The sequence below is a fragment of the Nerophis ophidion genome, unplaced genomic scaffold, assembly GCF_033978795.1.
Source record: "Nerophis ophidion isolate RoL-2023_Sa unplaced genomic scaffold, RoL_Noph_v1.0 HiC_scaffold_42, whole genome shotgun sequence".
Taxonomy (NCBI): Eukaryota; Metazoa; Chordata; class Actinopteri; order Syngnathiformes; family Syngnathidae; genus Nerophis; species Nerophis ophidion.
In genome coordinates this window covers 439147-458960 of record NW_026906964.1, presented here as the reverse complement: position 1 = coordinate 458960, position 19814 = coordinate 439147, and the positions used below count along the sequence as shown (strand labels likewise).

The window sequence follows — 19814 nt, the reverse complement described above, 5'->3', positions numbered from 1 at the left end:
GAAATTTAAAAAGAACATGAAAACCTCCCACATTCTAAAATACATTATAAAAACGATTAACATCAAAGACAAAAATAATATGAGTGTAATATTTCTTTTTTTTTCTTTTTTTTTTCTTTCGTTATGCTACTGTTGTTTCAATACATTGTTAAATATTTGAATATTTTTACAGAAATAAGTTTTATGTCTTTGTTTTGAAAATTTGAAACGGAAAAGTTTACTTTTATTTTCACAATAAGTAAATAGTATATAACAAAATAGTTTTACCGGGGTTGGAAAGCTGGTTGTACTTATTCCTCTCGCGAGATTTGGAAAAGAGCTGCTTACTTGTTTCTCTTGCGAGATCTGGAAGAGGGAGCTGCCTAGATGGTTCTCTCGCGAGATCTGACAACACTGCGCGCGAACCAAACACGGCGAGGATAAAGCAAGATGGCGTCTGACGGTGAAGACGTTATTGCAGTCGTCACAGTTCAGTGTTCTTAATCTGTGCCTCCATGTACACATATATGTCCTTTATTACACTCTAGTAAATAGAGTAAACATCGTTAATAACTGCTTGCATCTGGTTATATTAGTCTGAGCGCACTTTGATGCTTCTCGAGCTAGCTTAGCCTGCTAGTTAGCTTAGCTTGTTAGCTGCTAACAAAGAGAGGCGGAAGTGATCAAAACACATCACTAAGTAGAGATCAAGTGTGAGTGTAAAGTGTTGTGATTGTGTGAAAATGTGCCAAAGAACCATAGCAGAGTACGAGGAGGAACTTTGTCCAACAAAAGAGGAGAAGGAGCGACAACATGAAAAACATCAAGTTGTGTTACACAGAACAGGTTTGTTTACTTCTTACTCTCACATCTTTACTAACTTTATATTTATTATTAACACTATTATTCAGTAAATTGTGTATAGGAAGATGAATTGTCATGTGAGGATGATGCACTAATTGTTTTACATTGTTGATAAGAAGGAGACATTGTCAGACACACAATATTTATGACAGGTTGATGTTTGTAACAATGTGTATCAACATGTTCACACAAAACTCACACAGTCACCGGGGGAATATTCCAGAGAGCAGGTTAAGTGCAAAGTCCTGAGTATGGAAAGCTCGAGAGTTTTACCTCCAAAAATAAGAGCGGTAAGACAAAGTCAGAGTCAGTTACCATGGTTACTGATGCTGTAAACCTAGCCTGCTAGCTGGCAGGTTTGGCAAGTTATATATTTGTGTAAAAGCTATTCTGACCTGCTATTTCCTTCATGTCGGTGTTCGTTGATGCAGCCATTAATGTTCCAGTGATTGTCGAAAAAACAAAGCCTGATCTAAAGATGACATCTTGATCTCCTTCCATCTCAAACCAATTGACCGTTCATTATTAAGTGAAGTGTCTTATAGTCGCTTAAATTTGTCTTTAACCAAGCAACACTATGTTTCATCCAGTTACTTTTCCCGTAGAACACTTGATTAATAAAATGTTCAATAGCTACAGCCCATTACTTCATCTAGGATTTAATATTTAGCATGTAGGAGTTAAAATGTGTTTTGTTTGTGTCCTGTAGACATCCATCAGCTGATTGGACACTAAGAAGAATGTCTCCCTCATCTGCAGGGGGACAGTTTCACTGTAAAGTATCCACAGCCCTCACATTTTAAAGGGGACAAAGATGAGCCACAGCCCTCTTATTTTAAAGAGGAAGAGGGGGGAGAGTGTCCTGTAGGGCAGGAGGAGGCTGATGTCAGCAAGTTTCCACTGACTGTTGTCTCTGTGAAGACTGAAGAGCATGAAGACAAACCACCTGAGTCCTCACAGCTTCATCACAGTCCAAGTAAGCACAACATCCACATATCATCTAATACAATGTTTGTGACACATGTTCATCCGGGGGACACATTTATCACTAAAGATGGAGATATGTTTGCTTTTTAACACCACCATTTAAATATGAATGCTCATCAATCATCAACAGTGTAATTGCTGGGGTGTAACCATGTGACCTAGAGGCCGTCCTCCTTACCTCACCTGGTCAAATGAAGGCAAACATTCAATATGACTACTGTTTATTTACCTTAGCAGCACATATGTCAGCATATTTCAAAGATTTAGTGGTGCAGATTAGGGATGTACACCAAGTACCATTTTTTTATTGATACTGGTTCCTAATTATGTCGTCCATGAGGACCGTGAAGATTCTGGACTAAAGACACAACTATTTGTATTTTTAATTCCAGCTGACTGAGGTAACTATGACACGTTGTCACATTGAGTTCAGCTGCCGCTGCTACACATTACAATCAGCTTTGAATAATGACAAATAAGGAAGCAACCAAAGTTTGATGTGTGTGTTATTGACAAGAAGATGACATAAGTGCATTTCACCTTGCACTGCACACATAGTTGACTTCTTTAAGACTTCAAATAAACAGTTGCTGATAAAAGACTTCCCTGCTGTTACAGAACATCATGTTGGAGGTGTTCTGTAATAGGAATGCTATATAAAAAGCCTTTTTTTCCCACTTTTTTAGTTCCACAAATTACATGTAGTACCGATAAATACTGGTATCAATAAGGAATATCAATTAGGGTATCATATCGATACATTTTCAGTGATTAACATCTCTACTGAAGATACAAGCCAGATATCTTTAAAATATATATTCAACGTTTATTTGGATTTAGTTACTTCTCTGCTGTCCAGCAATGTCTTAATCAATCTAGTTTATTAGTACTAATTAGCAAAGTTTTCTTGTCTTTCTAAAGTCTTTAATTTGACAGCCCCCTCGCGGTAAAGTTGTCCAAGTGCAAACTATTTGTGACTGATAAAAGTTTTGGTGAATCAAAATTTAATAAATTGTACCGGACAGTTCATTACTCTGAAGATGGCCGATAAAAATACAATCAGAATCAGAAATACTTTTATAATCCCAGGGAGGAAATTAAGATTTTCAGCACAATCCCATTCAAGAGCAGACAAACATTACAGGGAGACAGAATAGGATCGCTGACGGGTCTGCCAACTTCCGGCGCCCCTTTCAAAAAAGGTGAGAAACAGGTAAACTCTGGGAGGGGGTGGGGGGTGAGAAAAAAAAACAGTCTAAGCCTGGGCCCCTGGAGAGGGGATCCAGACTGAGGCCAAAGAGAAAACAAAAACCTCATATCCATAGCACACAGAAACGTGTGTAAGAGCGAAATATCAAACAACACAAAGGACATTAAAGGGGAACATTATCAGCAGACCTATGTAAGCGTCAATATATACCTTGATGTTGCAGAAAAAAGACCATATATTTGTTTTACCGATTTCCGAACTCTAAATGGGTGAATTTTGGCGAATTAAATGCCTTTCTGTTTATCCCTCTCGGAGCGACGACGTCAGAACATGACGTTACATCGGTACTCAACGCCATTTTTCCCTACCACATTACACGCATCGAGTCAAATCAGCTCTGTTATTTTCCATTTTTTCGACTGTTTTCCGATACCTTGGAGACATCATGCCTCGTCGGTGTGTTGTCGGAGGGTGTAACAACACAATCAGGGACGGATTCAAGTTGATTTACATAGAATGTGCATCGATTAGCACGGTATGCTAATCGATGCTAGCATGCTATTTAGGTCACTTACCAATCGACGGATTGGTAAGTTGCTCCAGTATCAAGAGATGCGGAAGTCCCTCGTTTGGTTTTTACCGGCGATGCTACGACAGAGATGGCAAGAATGTGTGGATATCATGCGACACTCAAAGCAGATGCATTCCCAACGATAAAGTCAACGAAATCACAAAGGTGAGTTTTGTTGATGTTATTGACTTATGTGCTAATCAGAGATATTTGGTCGCGGCATGACTGCCAGCTAATCGATGCTAACATGCTATTTAGGCTACCTGTATGTACATTTAAACTATATTTACATCCAGCGTTTCCTTCCACCCACATTTAATGCTAAACAAACACTTACCAATCGACGGATTTAAGTTGATCCAGTGTCAATGCGAAAGTCCTGATCGGTTGGTCTGCACATTTTACCGGCGATGCTAACATAGTATGCATGGCCGAATAGCGTCGATAGCTATCCAATAGCTATCCAATAGCTTCGGTTTCCTCTTCAATATCGTTTTCGCTATCTGCCTCCATACTCCAACCATCTGTTTCAATACATGCGTAATCAGTTGAATCACTTAAGCCGCTGAAATCCGAGTCTGAATCCGAGCTAATGTCACTATATCTTGCTGTGGTAACCGCCATGTTGTTTGTATTGGAATCACTATGTGACGTCACAGGGAAATGGACAGTGGCTTAAGCAAATAGGGAAAATCAAGCACTTTAAAGGGGAACATTATCACAATTTCAAAAGGGTTAAAAACAATAAAAATCAGTTCCCAGTGGCTTGTTGTATTTTTTGAAGTTTTTTTCTAAATTTTACCGGTCCCGGAATATCCCTAAATAAAGCTTTAAATTGCCTTATTCTCGCTATCTTAGAAACCACTATCCATTTCCCTGTGACGTCATACAGGGCTGCCAATACAAACAACATGGCGGTTACCACAGCAAGATATAGCTACATTAGCTCGGATTCAGACTCGGATTTCAGCGGCTTAAGCGATTCAACAGATTACGCATGTATTGAAACAGATAGTCGGAGTATGGAGGCAGATAGCGAAAACGAAATTGAAGAAGAAATTGAAGCTATTGAGCGAATAGCTATTGACGCTATTCGGCCATAGTATGGGTGTACCTAATGAAGTGGCCCATATCATGGCTGCCTTATTAGCATCGCCGGTAAAATGTGCGGACCAAACGATCAGGACTTTCGCATCTTGTGACACTGGAGCAACTTAAATCCGTCGATTGGTAAGTGTTTGTTTCACATTAAATGTGGGTATCTATTTTCAAATGTACATACAGCTAGCGTAAATAGCATGTTAGCATCGATTAGCGTAGCATGTTAGCATCGATTAGCTGGCAGTCATGCCTTGACCAAATATGTCTGATTAGCACATAGGTCAACGACATCAACAAAACTCACCTTTGTGACTTCGTCAACTATCGTTGCAAATTCATCTGCAGTTTGTCCATACATCTCTGTGCCATGTCTGTCTTAGCATCGCCGGTCAAATGTGCAGACACTTTGGTACATTCAATAGGGGTCTGGCGGCAGATTTCTTGCCAGTGGTGCAACTTGAATCCCTCCCTGTTAGTGTTGTTACACCCTCCGACAACACACTGATGAGGCATGATGTCTCCAAGGTTCCAAAAAATAGTTGAAAAAACGGAAAATAACAGAGCTGAGACCCGGTGTTTGTAATGTGAAAATTAATATGGCGGGTGTGTTACCTCGATGACGTCACATTCTGACGTCATCGCTAAAAGAGCGATAAAAAGAAAGGCGTTTAATTTGCCAAAATTCACCCATTTAGAGTTCGGAAATCGGTTGAAAAAATACATGGTCTTTTTTCTGCAACTGCAAGGTATATATTGACGCTTGCATAGGTCTGCTGATAATGTTCCCCTTTAAAGCTTTTTTTAGGGATATTCCAGGACGGGTAAAATTTTTAAAAAAACTTCGAAAAATAAAATAAGCTACTGGGAACTGATTTTTTTTTGTTTCAACCCTTCTGAAATTTTGATAATGTTCCCCTTTAAAGACATTAAAAGAGCGGAGCTGATGCAACCAGTTACTTCTGCACACAGCCACAAAAGTAAATCATCAAAAATACAAAACAAAACATATAGACTGTGGTGACCTCTGCAGTGTTCCACGCCATCGTCTGCTGGGTTGGGGGGAACATGGCCATAGACAGGAGCAGACCCAACAAAGCAACCAAGAGAGCCAACTCCACCCTCGGCCGCCCACCAACTCCTGGCCAGTGTCCAGTCTGCATGGATGAGCGTGGATACGTCCAAGGAGACCGAGGTGTCCGATACCTGCTCATTCAGCCAAGACACTGTGAAGCTTGTCCGTCCCGGCTCTCAGTGCCAGCTCCGCAGTCCTGTCTCTTCATCCGCATCTCCTCCAGTCTCTCCAAACAGACTCTGGTGTGGCAGAGACCCAGCAGCTGGTCTCCATGGCCAAAACGCTCCAAGGAGGCAGATCCAGAAGTTCACAAAAAAGCTTCGCAGAAGTCACCAAAGAGTCACCCCTTGTCACACAGTCCCAAAGGGTCCCCAACCAAAAGGCACAAAAACCCTCATGAAAACAAGAAGGAAACATCCAGAACCCAAAAGGATGACACAAGAGCACAGAGCTCCTGCCACCAGCAGCCAAAATGAACATGTCATGTCATGGCGTAGTGGGTAGAGAGGCCGTGCCAAAGACCTGAGGGTTGCAGGTTCGCTCCCGGCCTCTTGACAGCCAAATCGCTGTCGTTGTTTCCTTTGGCATGACACTTCACCCTTGTCTCTGGTGCCGCTCACACTGGTGAATGAATGAATGATGAATGATAGGTTGTGGTGGGAGGAGCCTTAGGCGCAAACTGGCAGCCTCGCTTCCGTCAGTCTACCCCAGGGCAACAAATGTAGCTTACCACCACCATGCGGTGTGAATGAATGATGGGTTCTCTCTTCTCTGTGAGCGCTTTGAGTATCTAATAGTAGAAAAGTGCTATATAAAATCTAATCCATTATTATTATTGTTATTACTAACGTTGGTCCGTCAAACATTCTTCTAGTTACACTTTCTTAAGTGTTGCCTATAGTGTCTTGTTACTGCAGTGATTTTCAACCTTTTTTTGAGCCAAGGCACATTTTTTGCGTTGAAAAAATCTGGAGGCACACCACCAACAGAAATCATTAAAAAAACTAAACTCATTTGACAGTAAAAAGTCGTTGTCGCAATTGTTGGATACGACTTTACAGCATAACCAATCGTGCATGACTATAGCTCTTGTCTCAAAGTAGGTGTACTGTCACCACCTGTCACATCACACCCTGACTTATTTGGAGTTTATTGCGGTTTTCCTGTCTGTAGTGTTTTAGTTCTGGTCTGGCGCTCCTATTTTGGTGTCCTTTTCTCTTTTTATTCTTAGCAGTTTCATGTCTTCCTTTGAGCGATATTTCCCGCATCTACTTTGTTTTAGCAATCAGGACTATTTCAGTTGTTTTTATCCTTCTGTTTGGGGACATTGTTGTTTGTCATGTCATGTTGGGATGTACATTGTGGACGCCGTCTTTGCTCCACAGTAAGTCTTTGCTGTCGTCCAGCATTCTGTTTTTGTTTACTTTGTTGCCTGTTAATTTTTAGTTTGGTTCTGCATAGCCTTCCCAAAGCTTCAATGCCTTTTCTTAGGGATACTCACCTTTTGTTTATTTTTGGTTTAAGCATTAGACACAATTTTACCTTCACGCTGCCTCCCGCTGTTTCTGACATCTACAAAGCAATTAGCTACCGGCTGCCACCTACTGATATGGAAGAGTATTTTACGGTTACTCTGCCGAGCTCTAGACAGCACAGACACTCAACAACAACACATCATTTGCAGACTATAATTATTGCTTTGCAAAAAAACATTTTTACCCCAAATAGGTGAAATTAGACTATTTCCGGCTGTATCTCACGGTACACTAGTGTGCCGCGGCACAGTGGTTGAAAACCACTGTTACTGGACGCTATCGGTGAAAGTGACACGTACTGTAGCAGAGCTACTTTATTTACTTTTAAACTTAGTGTTAAAATCAAATCCTAGCAGAAACACTGCAACTTGTTTAGTTTTTACAGGACTAACATTAGAGTGTGTGTGTCAGTCAGATGATTATAATAATAATCATCTTCTAATAAATATAACATAATCCGTATTTACAGAGTGGGAGTGCAGAGGGCAAGTTGGATGCCACACTTACAGTACATCATCATCTACCAACATCACACATACAATACCTGATGTCTTCCAGAAGCAGCTGCTTATGCAAAAGAGCTCACTGCAGTGCTGTCATATTTCATTGGCAAACTTTCAAAGAGTTGAGAGGTGTTCTCTGATATGTGTAAGACTAGACCTCTCATGTATCAACACTATTGTTCTACTCCAGGACAAAAAGTGCACTTACATCTTATGGCCATTGTTGGGTTTCTTCTTTCTTCACTCATCTTCAATGAATACTCAAGTTGAATATAAAAGAAAGATGATGGTTTATTTTAAGGATGGTTCAGTACAATGCCTCACAGCACCGGGAAACAAAACATCGGTAACTGTGGAAAATAGAACACAACTTCATCGCGCTTCTTTCTGTGAGTCTCTCATATTCTCTCGCGCGAAGTGAACCGGAAGAGATCACGTGATGATAACACAGGCGAGCATGCACTACCGTATATAACCTGTTGGAGGCGCAAAACAACAACAGCAAGCCTCTCTCTTGCTACACAGAAACAGCATTAATTACAATGAGATCACATTTACTCAACACCCCCCCTTGATCTCATGACCATGAAACAGTGAAACACATTAGTTTCCAAAAAAAAAATAATTTGAATTTGTCAATCTTGACTCTTGGTTAAGATGTCTGCAACCATGTCTTCTGTAGGACAGTAGACCAATTACATTTTCCCTTCAGTGAGTGCCTCACGAATGAAATGATATTTGACATCAATATGTCTGACCTCTGTCTATTAACTGGATTTTTGCTCAGTTCTACTTTCTGTTCAGGAGTGCTTCTAGGTTTGCATTCTGACATGCCAAACCTTTCAAGCATCTTTTGTATGTACATCTTTTGATCCGTCTTGATTTCATTCTGTTTCTGTTCAAAATGAATACCCAGGAAATAAGATATCTTACCGATGTCTTTCATGTTGAATTTGGCTTTCATTATGTTTTTGAATTGCTCAAGTGCTTCTTTGCTACTTGCAGCAATGATCAGGTCGTCCACCCAGATGATGACAATGACTGTTTCATTTTCTGTTTGTTTTCGGTAGACACAATGATCAGATAGGTTTCTTTTGAAATTGTTTTGCTCTAAATGGTCATTTAGAAGTTTGTACCAATTTCTTCCTGATTGTTTTAGGCCATAGATTGATTTCTTCAACCTAAATACCAGTTTTTCACCTGTGTCCGATGTTTTCTGAAAACCTTCTGGTTGATCTAGGTATATCTCTTCATCAATGGGGGCATGTAAATATGCCGTTTTCACATCCATCTGGTGGACGGTGAGGTCATTTTGAACAGCTATTTGCATCAATGCACGCACAGAAGTAATGTCTGCAGTTGGTGCAAATGTTTCTTGATAATCTATACCTTCAGTTTGACTGTATCCTTTGGCAACATATCTAGCTTTGAAAAGCTGTCCTTTCTCTGTGTTTTCTTTGAGGGCATAAACCCACTTTCCGCCTATTGCATTTTTCCCTTTTGGTAATGTTGTTAGTTCAAATGTGTCATTTTTTTGAGAGATGCCAATTCGTCTTTCATGGCTTTTTCCCAGCTGGCTGCCTCTGATGACATCAGGGTGTCTTTATACGTCTGTGGGACTCCACACACTGCCCTGCAACAGTGATCAATAATGTCATGGCTTTCATTGGTATCATCAATATTTGTTACATATTCCTCTAAGTATTTTGGAGGAACAATTCTCTCTCTCTTTGGGTAACGACCTCTTTGTTCTATCCTAGTCTCTATGTTAGTTGTGGCATCATCTAACACCACCTCGTCCTCTACTTCGAGAGTTTGTGTTTGGTTGTCAACATCATTTTGTGGTACAGTTTGACTTTCGAAGCTCCCTGATTTTTCTGACACAGTGTCAGGTAATTTGGTTTCATTGCTTTCGCAATCTGGGATGTCCAAGTCATATGCATTTGTTTGTGTGTCTTTTTCTGCAGTGTTCTTTTTGGTGAATTTTACCAGTCTGTGTTTTGACACTTTTCTTGACTGTGGATCATAGACCAAGTATGCTGGACTAATTTTACTATAGCCCACAAATACTCCTTTCTCACACCTTGGTTCAAGTTTCTTGTGACTGTGAGTGTATGCGTAACACTCCGAGCCAAACACCCACATTTTTGAAATGTTGGGCTTCTTTCCAGTTAGCATGAAATATGGTGTGTTCTTTGTTCTGTCATTGTAACATCTGTTCCGAATGTGAGCGGCACTTTGAACAGCATAAGGCCATAATGTTTTTGGTAACTCTTTTTCTAGTAGCATACACTTTGCCATTTCAAACAGTGTTCGCCACTGTCTTTCAGCTGTACCGTTTTGATGAGGAGAATAAGGTGACGAAGTTTCATGTCTGATACTTTTCTCTCTCAAAAGTGTTTGAAAATTGTTTCCAGTGAACTCAGTTCCATTATCTGAGCGTTTACATTTTACGTTGCCATATGGGGAAACGTCTGCAATGAACTTCTCTGTCGCAAGGGTAGTTTCACTCTTATTCTTCAAGAAGTAAACACATACTGCCCCTGAATAATCATCAGTAAATGAGACTGAATATTTATGCCCATCTAATCCAATGGGGTCAATGGGGCCGGCCAGGTCAGTGTGCACCAGCTCTAGGGGTGCACTAGCTTTGACATCAGGTAATTTGTTCCTAGTGTTAGTGAATTTTCCTTGTGTACAAATGTCACATTCTATCTTTGTATCTCCTGTAACTGTCATGCCTGTCACAACATTTTGAAGCTTCAACACATCATTCACATTGCAGTGCCCCAAGATCTCGTGCCATGTTTTCACATCACAACATAGATTCACTTTGTCTTTTGACATCATGTCATGCACAGAGTCATCGTATGGTTTTTGATGGTTTACCGTTTTGCGGTAGTACAGTCTCTCGTGTACTTCTAACTTGAAGGTGTTTCCTTCTAACTTGAAGGTGTTTCCTTCTTTCGTGATGAGCCGGTTTTGTCCTTCTTCGAAGATCACTTGAGCTCCATCAGTCGTGGCTGCTTTCACCGACATGAAGTCTTGTGGGTAGATTGGGATGAACAAGGCATTCTTCAGTGTGACGGGGACACTTTTCCCTTCCGTGTTGCGTAGAAGAACCACTGCATCGCCTCTCTTCAGAGCCACGTTGTTCTTCCTTGTTCCATTGGCCAACTCCATGTAGTGTTTGTTTGGGTTAAAAGTATCATCAAATCGTGTAAATTTACTCTTCTCAGTGATTATGTGTGACGTCGCCCCACAGTCCACCATCAGTCCATTTTGTTTGATGCCGTCTGGAAGCACCAAATGACTGGCTTGGAACACAAAGGAGGTGCCACTTTCCTTTGAATCTTCTTCTTTCTCCATAGTTTGTTTAGCAGAGTCAGGCTTGGTTTTTCTTCTGCACGTCTCGTCTGTATGTGTTGTGCTTCTGTGGTAGTTGCACCACTTTGGTGTTGTTTTGTGGGGACAATTTCTCGCAAAATGTCCACGATTCCCACATCCATAACAGGTTGCTGACGCTATGTCCACTTTCATTACGTTGTCTGAATTTGGTTTGTGTTCAAATTTCTCTGTCTCTTCGTAGCTTCGTAGTTTGCTCTTAAACTCCACAAAAGTCACTTCATCGTTGCTCTGTGTCATGTGAATGACGAATGGTTTGTATGGTTCCGGTAGGCCCCGCAGAACCATAGCAATGCTCAACTCATCGCTTATTACTTGCTTTGTATTTCTTAAAGAAGTCACAATCTTTTCGGCTCTAATGATGTAGTCTGTAATAGTTTCTTCGGAGTTTTTCTTCAGGGAACACAATTCGTTGTACAGGGAAATAATTCTTGGCTTACCATCACTGGCATAATGGCGCCGTAAAATTTGTAGTGCTTTGCGACCATCGTCAGCAGCGTCTCTCATCACCAACGACAGACTTTTGTCGTCGAGGAACTGGATTAGCTCTGCAAAACATTCTGCATTCTTCTCTGGGTCCACTTCACCAGAGGAAAGTATTGTGTCCTTTAAACCTTCAAGTCTCATGCGACCAAGAAATTTTACTTCCCAAAGTTCGTAGTTGTCCTCGTCTCCATCGAAGACCAGGCGCTGCCATCTTCCTCCCGTTGCATGTCTGGGCCCATAACCTGTTGGGTTTCTTCTTTCTTCACTCATCTTCAATGAATACTCAAGTTGAATATAAAAGAAAGAAGATGGTTTATTTTAAGGATGGTTCAGTACAATGCCTCACAGCACCGGGAAACAAAACATCGGTAACTGTGGAAAATAGAACACAACTTCATCGCGCTTCTTTCTGTTAGTCCCTCATATTCTCTCGCGCGAAGTGAACCGGAAGAGATCACGTGATGATAACACAGGCGAGCCTGCACTACCGTATATAACCTGTTGGAGGCGCAAAACAACAACAGCAAGCCCCTCTCTTGATACACAGAAACAGCATTAATTACAATGAGATCACATTTACTCAACAGCCATCATGTGCCATCTTGCACAATTATTTGTATTTATTTATGTTTTTAGTTTCTGCCATATTACTTTGTGCTTTCATATGCACATTTAAATTCCACTGGAGTTAAATGTGACGTTTTCTACAATATTGTTTCTCCTACTAAGTACATACTTTTCAATGTGTTATTTAAAAAAAAAAAAAACTTGTTAAAAAAAAGTACTTTAAGAACAATTGGAGCAAATTTGACAAATACCACGATAAAAATGATAACCGGGAAAATAATTGTTCATTCCGCGACATCCCTAGTGTCTATGTTTGTGTGGGTTTATATGTATGTATGTATGTACAGTCGTGATCAAAAGTTTACATACACTTGTAAAGAACATGATGTCATGGCTGTCTTTAGTTTCCAATAATTTCTACAACTCTTATTTTTTTTGTGATAGAGTGACTGGAGCACATACTTGTTGCTCACTAAAAACATTCATGAAGTTTGCTTCTTTTATGAATTTATTATGGGTCTACTGTACATGTGAGCAAATGTGCTGGGTCAAAAGTGTACATACAGCAATGTTAATATTTGCTTACATGTCCCTTGGCAAGTTTCACTGCAATAAGGCGCTTTTGGTAGCCATCCACAAGCTTCTGCTTGAATTTTTGACCACTCCTCTTGACAAAATTGGTGCAGTTCAGCTAAATTTGTTGTTTTTTTGACATGGACTTGTTTCTTCAGCATTGTCCACACGTTTAATTCAGGACTTTGGGAAGGCCATTCTAAAACCTTAATTAAGCCATTCCTTCACCACTTTTGACTTTTGTTTGGGGTCATTGTCCTGTTGGAACACCCAACCGTGCCCAAGACCCAACCTCCGGGCTGATGATTTTAGCTTGTCCTGAAGAATTTGGAGGTAATCCTTCTTTTCATTGTCCAATTTAAAGCACTAGTTCCATTGGCAGCAAAACAGGCCCAGAGCATAATACTACCACCACCATGCTTGACGGTGGGAATGGTGTTCGCCTTTTCTCCTCCAAACTTATTGCAGGGTATTGTGACCAAAAAGCTCCATTTTAGTTTCATCTGACATGGACGAAGTTAAGACCTTCTACAGGAATGTTCTGTGAAATACCACAAAATAACTTGGAGTGTCTTGTTAATTTATAGCCAAAAATATTTTTATTTTATAGATATTCTCAAAGCAGAATAAAGTCCTTAGGGGCCTCTGACACCCCATGGGGTAACCGTAAGGTCTGGGCCTCTTAAGACCTCACTGTAGGTGCTAATCGACCTGTTTCTTCACCTTTTTACCGAATTTGAAAGCAAAAGAGTCCACAAATAACCGAATCGTAAAGCAGAATTGAAAATTAAATCTGAATTGGTCAAATCTTATCAATATCGCTCCTGACATGTGACTGAAAAAAAGATGGACTCCTCTCGACCATGTTTGTCTTCCTGTGTCCTGCAGACGTCTGTGAAGAACATCTTCTCTCTGAGCAACAGAAGTGGAGCTTCAGGATGGGCAAGGAGGAGCCACAGCCCTTCCACATTAAGGAGGAAGAAGAGGCGCCACATACATTGCAAATGCAAGGGAAGAAAATAACCCACTGACCCCGCATTTTAAAGAGGAAGAGGAGGAACACAGCATCAGTCAAGAATGGTTGGAGAAGTTCCATTTGATTGTGAAGAGTGAAGATGATGGGGTCAAAAGTGAAAGTGAGGAGAGGGGAGGGGGGGAGCCTCCAAGCAGCAGCTCAACACAACACATGACAACAGAAGCTGATGGAGACCACTGTGGAGGATCACAAGCAGACAAGCTCTTAGCTCCACTATCAGATAGTGAGGACACAACGTCACACTCTCCTGACACTGATGATGAAGACTCTAAAGATGATAAGACATGTCACACTGACAACACTCACTTCACATCTTCTCACTGTCACAAAACTTTTAAAGACTGTCGCAATATGAAAAGACACATAAGAATACACACTGGAGAAAAACCTTTTTCTTGCTCAGAATGTGGTGCTCAGAATGTGGTACAAGTTTTGCAAGAAATCAAAGTTTAAAAGCACACATGAGAACACACACTGGAGAAAAACCATTTTTGTGCTCAATTTGTAGTAAAAGATTCACCCAGAAGGCACATTTGATAAACCACACAAAAATACACACTGGTGTAAAACCGTATTCATGCTCAGTATGTGGTAAAAAATTTACACAAAGTAATGATTTGAAAAGACACATGAGAATACACACTGAAGAAAAACCTTTTTCCTGCTCAGAATGTGGTAAAGGTTTTACACAAAGTAATGATTTGAAAAGACACATGAGAATACACACTGGAGAAAACCCGTTTTCCTGCTCAGAATGTGGTAAAGGTTTTACACAAAGTAATAATTTGAAAGAGCACATGAAAAAACACACTAGAAAAAAACGTTTTCTTGCGCAATCTGTTGCAAAGAATTTGCACTACCTATCTCTTTCAAAGTTCACATGAAAATGCACACTGTTCAATCTGTTGTGAAGGTTTTGGATTAGGTCTCTATTTAAGTAAAACACGAGAAAACACAGATGAGAGAGTGTTGTGTTGCAGTGTTGAACTGTCAAAACTTGAATAAGGACGTTCTAACATCAGCACATATAACATGTGTGACATCATTGTTGTGTGTGTAACACAATCGTGTTAATATTATCCTAACATTCATAGATTAGATCATTTAGATTAGTGTTTTTTTTACAGGTAAATACATGTGTTATTATGTAATTTTTGGTACTTTGATTTAAAAATGAAGAGAACTATTTGGCTGAAAAGGTGAAAGTAAAAAACATGTGTTCTTCTGGACCACTTTTGGAAAAAAAAATACTTTTTACATCATTTGTGTTTTATTCAAGATCATTTACTTTTAAAATGTGTGACTTTATGAATCATTTGTTGGGTCTATGTAATCCATTCTGTTAATTGTCTTTATTACTCTCTTTTGTAATTTTTTTTTTTTGGATTGTTTTGTATGTATGTCCCCAGACTTTTATGCAATTAAACAATTTATGCTTCAATAAAAGTTGGGTCCAGTAAATGTAGTTATTATTTGTTGAGTATGTGTTTTGTTATTAAATATTGAATTTATATTTAGAGTCAGAGTCCTGAAAACATATGTACGGTCTGTCCTACTTTACGGCTGTGAATGCTGTACATTAAACAATCAACAATCTAGAAAATTAGAGGCAACCGAAATGTGGTTATTCAGAAAAATACTCTGCAACTCATAGACTGAAAAGAAAAGGAATGAAGAAGTATTGGCAAAGGCTAAAATAAGAAGATCTCTAATTGCAACGATTCGAAATAGGCAGCCGAAATTCCTCAGTCATATCATTAAAAGACAGCTTAGATAAACTGGTGTTAGCAGGAAAACTAGTAGGAAAGAAAGCTCCAGGTCAACAACGAACAACATATGTCAGCAGCCTAAGAAATGTTATGGGAAATATCAATAATATGGAACTCATACATTGAGCGGACGACGGAGAAGACTGGAGAGCCCAGATTATCGATGCCTGCAAACAGGCCTGATACCCCATGATGATTTAATTTTGATATTTTCTTCTTTATATGTTTTACAAACACAGGATATGATGTTAATACCCAAAATGCCATGGACTCTGAATGGCAGGGGCGTCCTTCTCCCTGAGCCAAGCCATACCTGAGCGGGGTGAGATGTTCCAATCCTTTTTCCCTTGAGAAACGTGGGTGGGGATGATAGTCATCACAAAATTGTCGTGTCAAGCCGGGCGTGGTTACACAGACGGATGTTCATGGCAGCTTTGGGCACCGCAAAGATTGCTCCAAGTTGGTTTCACAGACACATGGTATGATGTTATGGGGGAGGAAAGGTGGCATTGGGGTCATCAGGCGGGCTCACTCCTTCACCGGTGTTTCACTGACAAGGCCCACTGCACCTCCAGAGAGCTCAGTAGCAACTCCTAGCATCCAAAGTATGCTCCCCTCTCCCTTTCCCCCTTAAAATCTCATGGTCTTGGTCATTTTGGAGCCCAGCTGTTGTCTCTCCTTCTGATCCAGTGCCACTGGCTTGCTCGTTCCACAGCACTGGACAGCGCTCTGATGGCTTGACGTTGGGCCTGGCCCACATTCCAATGTTCTTAAAGGGACTGGTAGCAAGACCCTTCACCCTTGCTCCTGATGAGTCGTGGTTATTGCCTTGCATGGCAGCTCCCGCCATCAGTGTGTGAATGTGGAAATAGTGTCAAAGCCCTTTGAGTTACCTTGAAGGTAGAAAAGTGTTATCCAAGTATAACCCATTTCCCAATGTTCCTATAACCCCTTTGTTCAAATGTTTGTTCCACTTGGGGCGCGGGCATCTTGTCTGACTCGCACCATGCACAGCCTTCCTTGTCACATATTTTTCCTTTTCCCGCTATCCATCTAGTAATTCAAACTGATCAAGCAGCGCGATTGAAGATTATTTGTATTTACAAAAATCACGGAACCAGGATACTCTGGAAACAAAATAAAAGGTAGTCTATATAAAAGGACATATGTGCACATGTATGCACTGATTACAAATACAGAACTATAATGCCCACATTTAGACTTTCTCCATCAAACGCCATTTTGCTTTCCCCTCCTTCTTCTTCTTCTTTCTATTTCCAGCAGACTAGTAGAACATCTTAGGTTTACTGCTGCCCTCCACAGGTTCTTAATAGGATTTCCTCCTTCTGTTCTATGGCCCACACTATACTCTACAGCCCGTTTGGTGACAGTATGAACCTTTCAAGTCGTGGCTGCAAACTCCCAGTAAGAAGAAGAAGTAATAGAGCTGGTTGCTTGTTTCTCTCGCGAGATCTGACAACATTAATAGTTTAAATAGAACAATTGACAGGTTGACAACATCCAAACAAACCAAGTCATCTCCAAAACATCTCAACATTACACACATCCTCCAGGCTGAGTTAGTCTACATGATGAAGTAAGCTGGAAACTACATGTAAGACATACAAAGAAAACATTTACAAAATTGACTGCGATAACAAATAGAATAAAATACAAACCCACAAATATTAACTACATTTATTGTACACAACTTTAGTTGAAACATACATTGTTTATTGCATAAAAGTCTGGGGACATACATATAAAACAATCACACAACAATATTCATATTACACAAGAGAGTAATAAAGACAATTCATAGAATGAATTATAGAGACCCAACAAATGATTCATAAAGTCACACATTTTAAAATTGTATAAAAGACAACTGTTCAAATGATGTATAAAGTAAATAATAATATGCTTCCAGAAGTGGTCCAGAAGATGTTTCAGATGTGAACCAGTAAATATGAACTAAAAAGATTCATGAGTACTCAAAAGCAAAGGTATGAACACATGTAAAACAAATATGTACATCATATAAAGGAGTTCATCTATGGAATCATCTACAATTAAAAAATAAAAAACATGTCACACTTCATTATTTCAAAAAACATAGATAGATAGACAGATAGATAGATAGATAGATAGATAGATAGTACTTTATTGATTCCTTAAGGAGAGTTCCTTCAGGAAAATTAAAACACTATTACGAATAATTATAAAAGTGAATTATGACTGTCTACATATCAAATGTTTATTTTATCTAACATTTTATGTACTGTTTATTCTCACCTTTTCAGTTAAATTGTTGTGTTCATTTTAAAGTACACAAATATGTATATTAACTCATGTACTTGACTGAAATAAAAGTACTAATCTGAAGTGTCTAATCTATAAATGTAGAAGCATATTAAAAAGATTGTTAGACAAACAACAATGTCACACATGTTATATGTGCTGATGTTGTTAGAAAGTCAAAATGAAAGTCTGGACAGTTTATTTCAAATCCTGCAGTTTCATTTGCTGCTGCTGTTCTCACCAGCACACTTGTGTTTCTTACACTGGTACTTAGAGGACAATCTTTCACCACACACACTGCAACACTTTCTCTCCTGGGTGTCTTCTTATGTGTGCTGTAAAAGATTGTCGGTGACAAAGCTTTTGTTGCAGCTCGAACAGGAGTATGGTTTTTCACCAGAGTGCGTTCTCATGTGTGATTTTAATTGCTATTTGTCTATACAACTTTTAGAACTTATTGAACAAATAAAAGGTTTTTCACCAGTGTGTTTTCTCATGTGTGCTTTTAAATTTTAATTTATTACAAAACTTTTATCACATTCTGAGCAGGTAAATGGTTTTTCTCCAGTATGTAACCTCATGTGTGTTTTGAAATGGTCCCTTCGAGTAAAATCTTTACCGCAGATTGAAAATGAAAAAGGTTTTTCTCCGGTGTGTGTTTTAATGTGTGCTTTGAGATTGTGCTTATGAGTAAAATCTTTACCGCGGATTGAACATGAAAAAGGGTTTTCTCCAGTTTGTGTTCTTATGTGTAATTTTAAATTTTGGTTTATTACAAAACTTTTACCACATTTTGAGCAGGAAAAAGGTTTTTCTCCAGTGTGTGTTCTCATGTGTCTTTTCAGACGACAATGGTATTTAAAGGTTTTGTGACAGTGAGAAGATGTGAAGTGAGTGTTGTCAGTGTGACATGTCTTATCATCTTTAGAGTCTTCATCATCAGTGTCAGGAGAGTGTGACGTTGTGTCCTCACTATCTGATAGTGGAGCTAAGAGCTTGTCTGCTTGTGATCCTCCACAGTGGTCTCCATCAGCTTCTGTTGTCATGTGTTGTGTTGAGCTGCTGCTTGGAGGCTCCCCCCCTCCCCTCTCCTCACTTTCACCTTTCACCTCATCACCTTCACTCTTCACAGGGACACCAGTCACTGGCATCTTGGTGACATCAACCGCCTCCAGTCCTTCTAGATGCTCTCTCTGCTGACTGATGCTGTGTTCCTCCTCTTCCTCTTTAATGTGAGGGGTCAGTGGGTCCTCCTCTTCCTCCTTAATGTGAAGGCTCAGTGAATCCACCGCTTCCTCTTTAAAATGGTGTGCCAGTGAAACAGGGCGTAGCTGCCGCTGATTGGACCGACACGCAAATACCACATTTTCAACACTCCCCGTTGTCGGTAAAAAACATAGCTATGGGCTGCACTTTAGACACGCCAGGAGTTAGCAGCTACACAACAGCTAAGCTAAAACAGCACTTTTAAGCATATCAAATAATTATAGTTGCTTAATACGTACACAGTAACAAACATGTCCGCATTAGCCAACTTTCTGCGCCATGAGCTTGACTTCATGAATTATTGTGGCCACCAGGTGTTGTGAAAGATCAAATAAAACAATTGCAAAAACATCCGTCATAAGATTAGTGTTTTTTTTTTATATTTGTGTCAATATGTAGAAGCATCCTCAGCCTTCCCGGGAAGGTCCATTCAGGTGTACTGGAGAGGAGTTTACGCCGCATAGTCGAACCTCGGATTCAGGAGGAACAGTGTGGTTTTCATCCTGGTCGTGGAACTGTGGACCAGGTCTATACTCTGGGCAGGGTTCTTGAGGGTGCATGGGAGTTTGCCCAACCAGTCTACATGTGT

The 19814-nt window shown here is 39.9% G+C and overlaps 2 protein-coding genes across 3 annotated transcripts in view; both read left to right on the top strand.

The window, feature by feature from the left end:
* LOC133546752 (gastrula zinc finger protein XlCGF57.1-like) overlaps nucleotides 1-19814 on the top strand; it is a 732377-nt gene that overhangs the window by 313734 nt on the left and 398829 nt on the right. The gene's annotated exons all lie outside the window — the stretch shown is intronic.
* On the top strand, nucleotides 405-16807 carry LOC133546769 (gastrula zinc finger protein XlCGF49.1-like). 2 transcript variants are annotated; one of them, XM_061892596.1, is made up of 3 exons: nucleotides 405-825; nucleotides 1553-1819; nucleotides 13742-16807. In XM_061892596.1, exon 3 carries the CDS (start codon nucleotides 14294-14296, stop codon nucleotides 14771-14773), a length of 480 nt encoding a protein of 159 aa, XP_061748580.1. In that variant the 5' UTR covers nucleotides 405-825; nucleotides 1553-1819; nucleotides 13742-14293; the 3' UTR covers nucleotides 14774-16807. The 2 variants fall into 2 exon arrangements, with proteins under 2 accessions (XP_061748580.1, XP_061748579.1); XM_061892595.1 differs by lacking the exon at nucleotides 13742-16807 and adding an exon at nucleotides 5743-6427.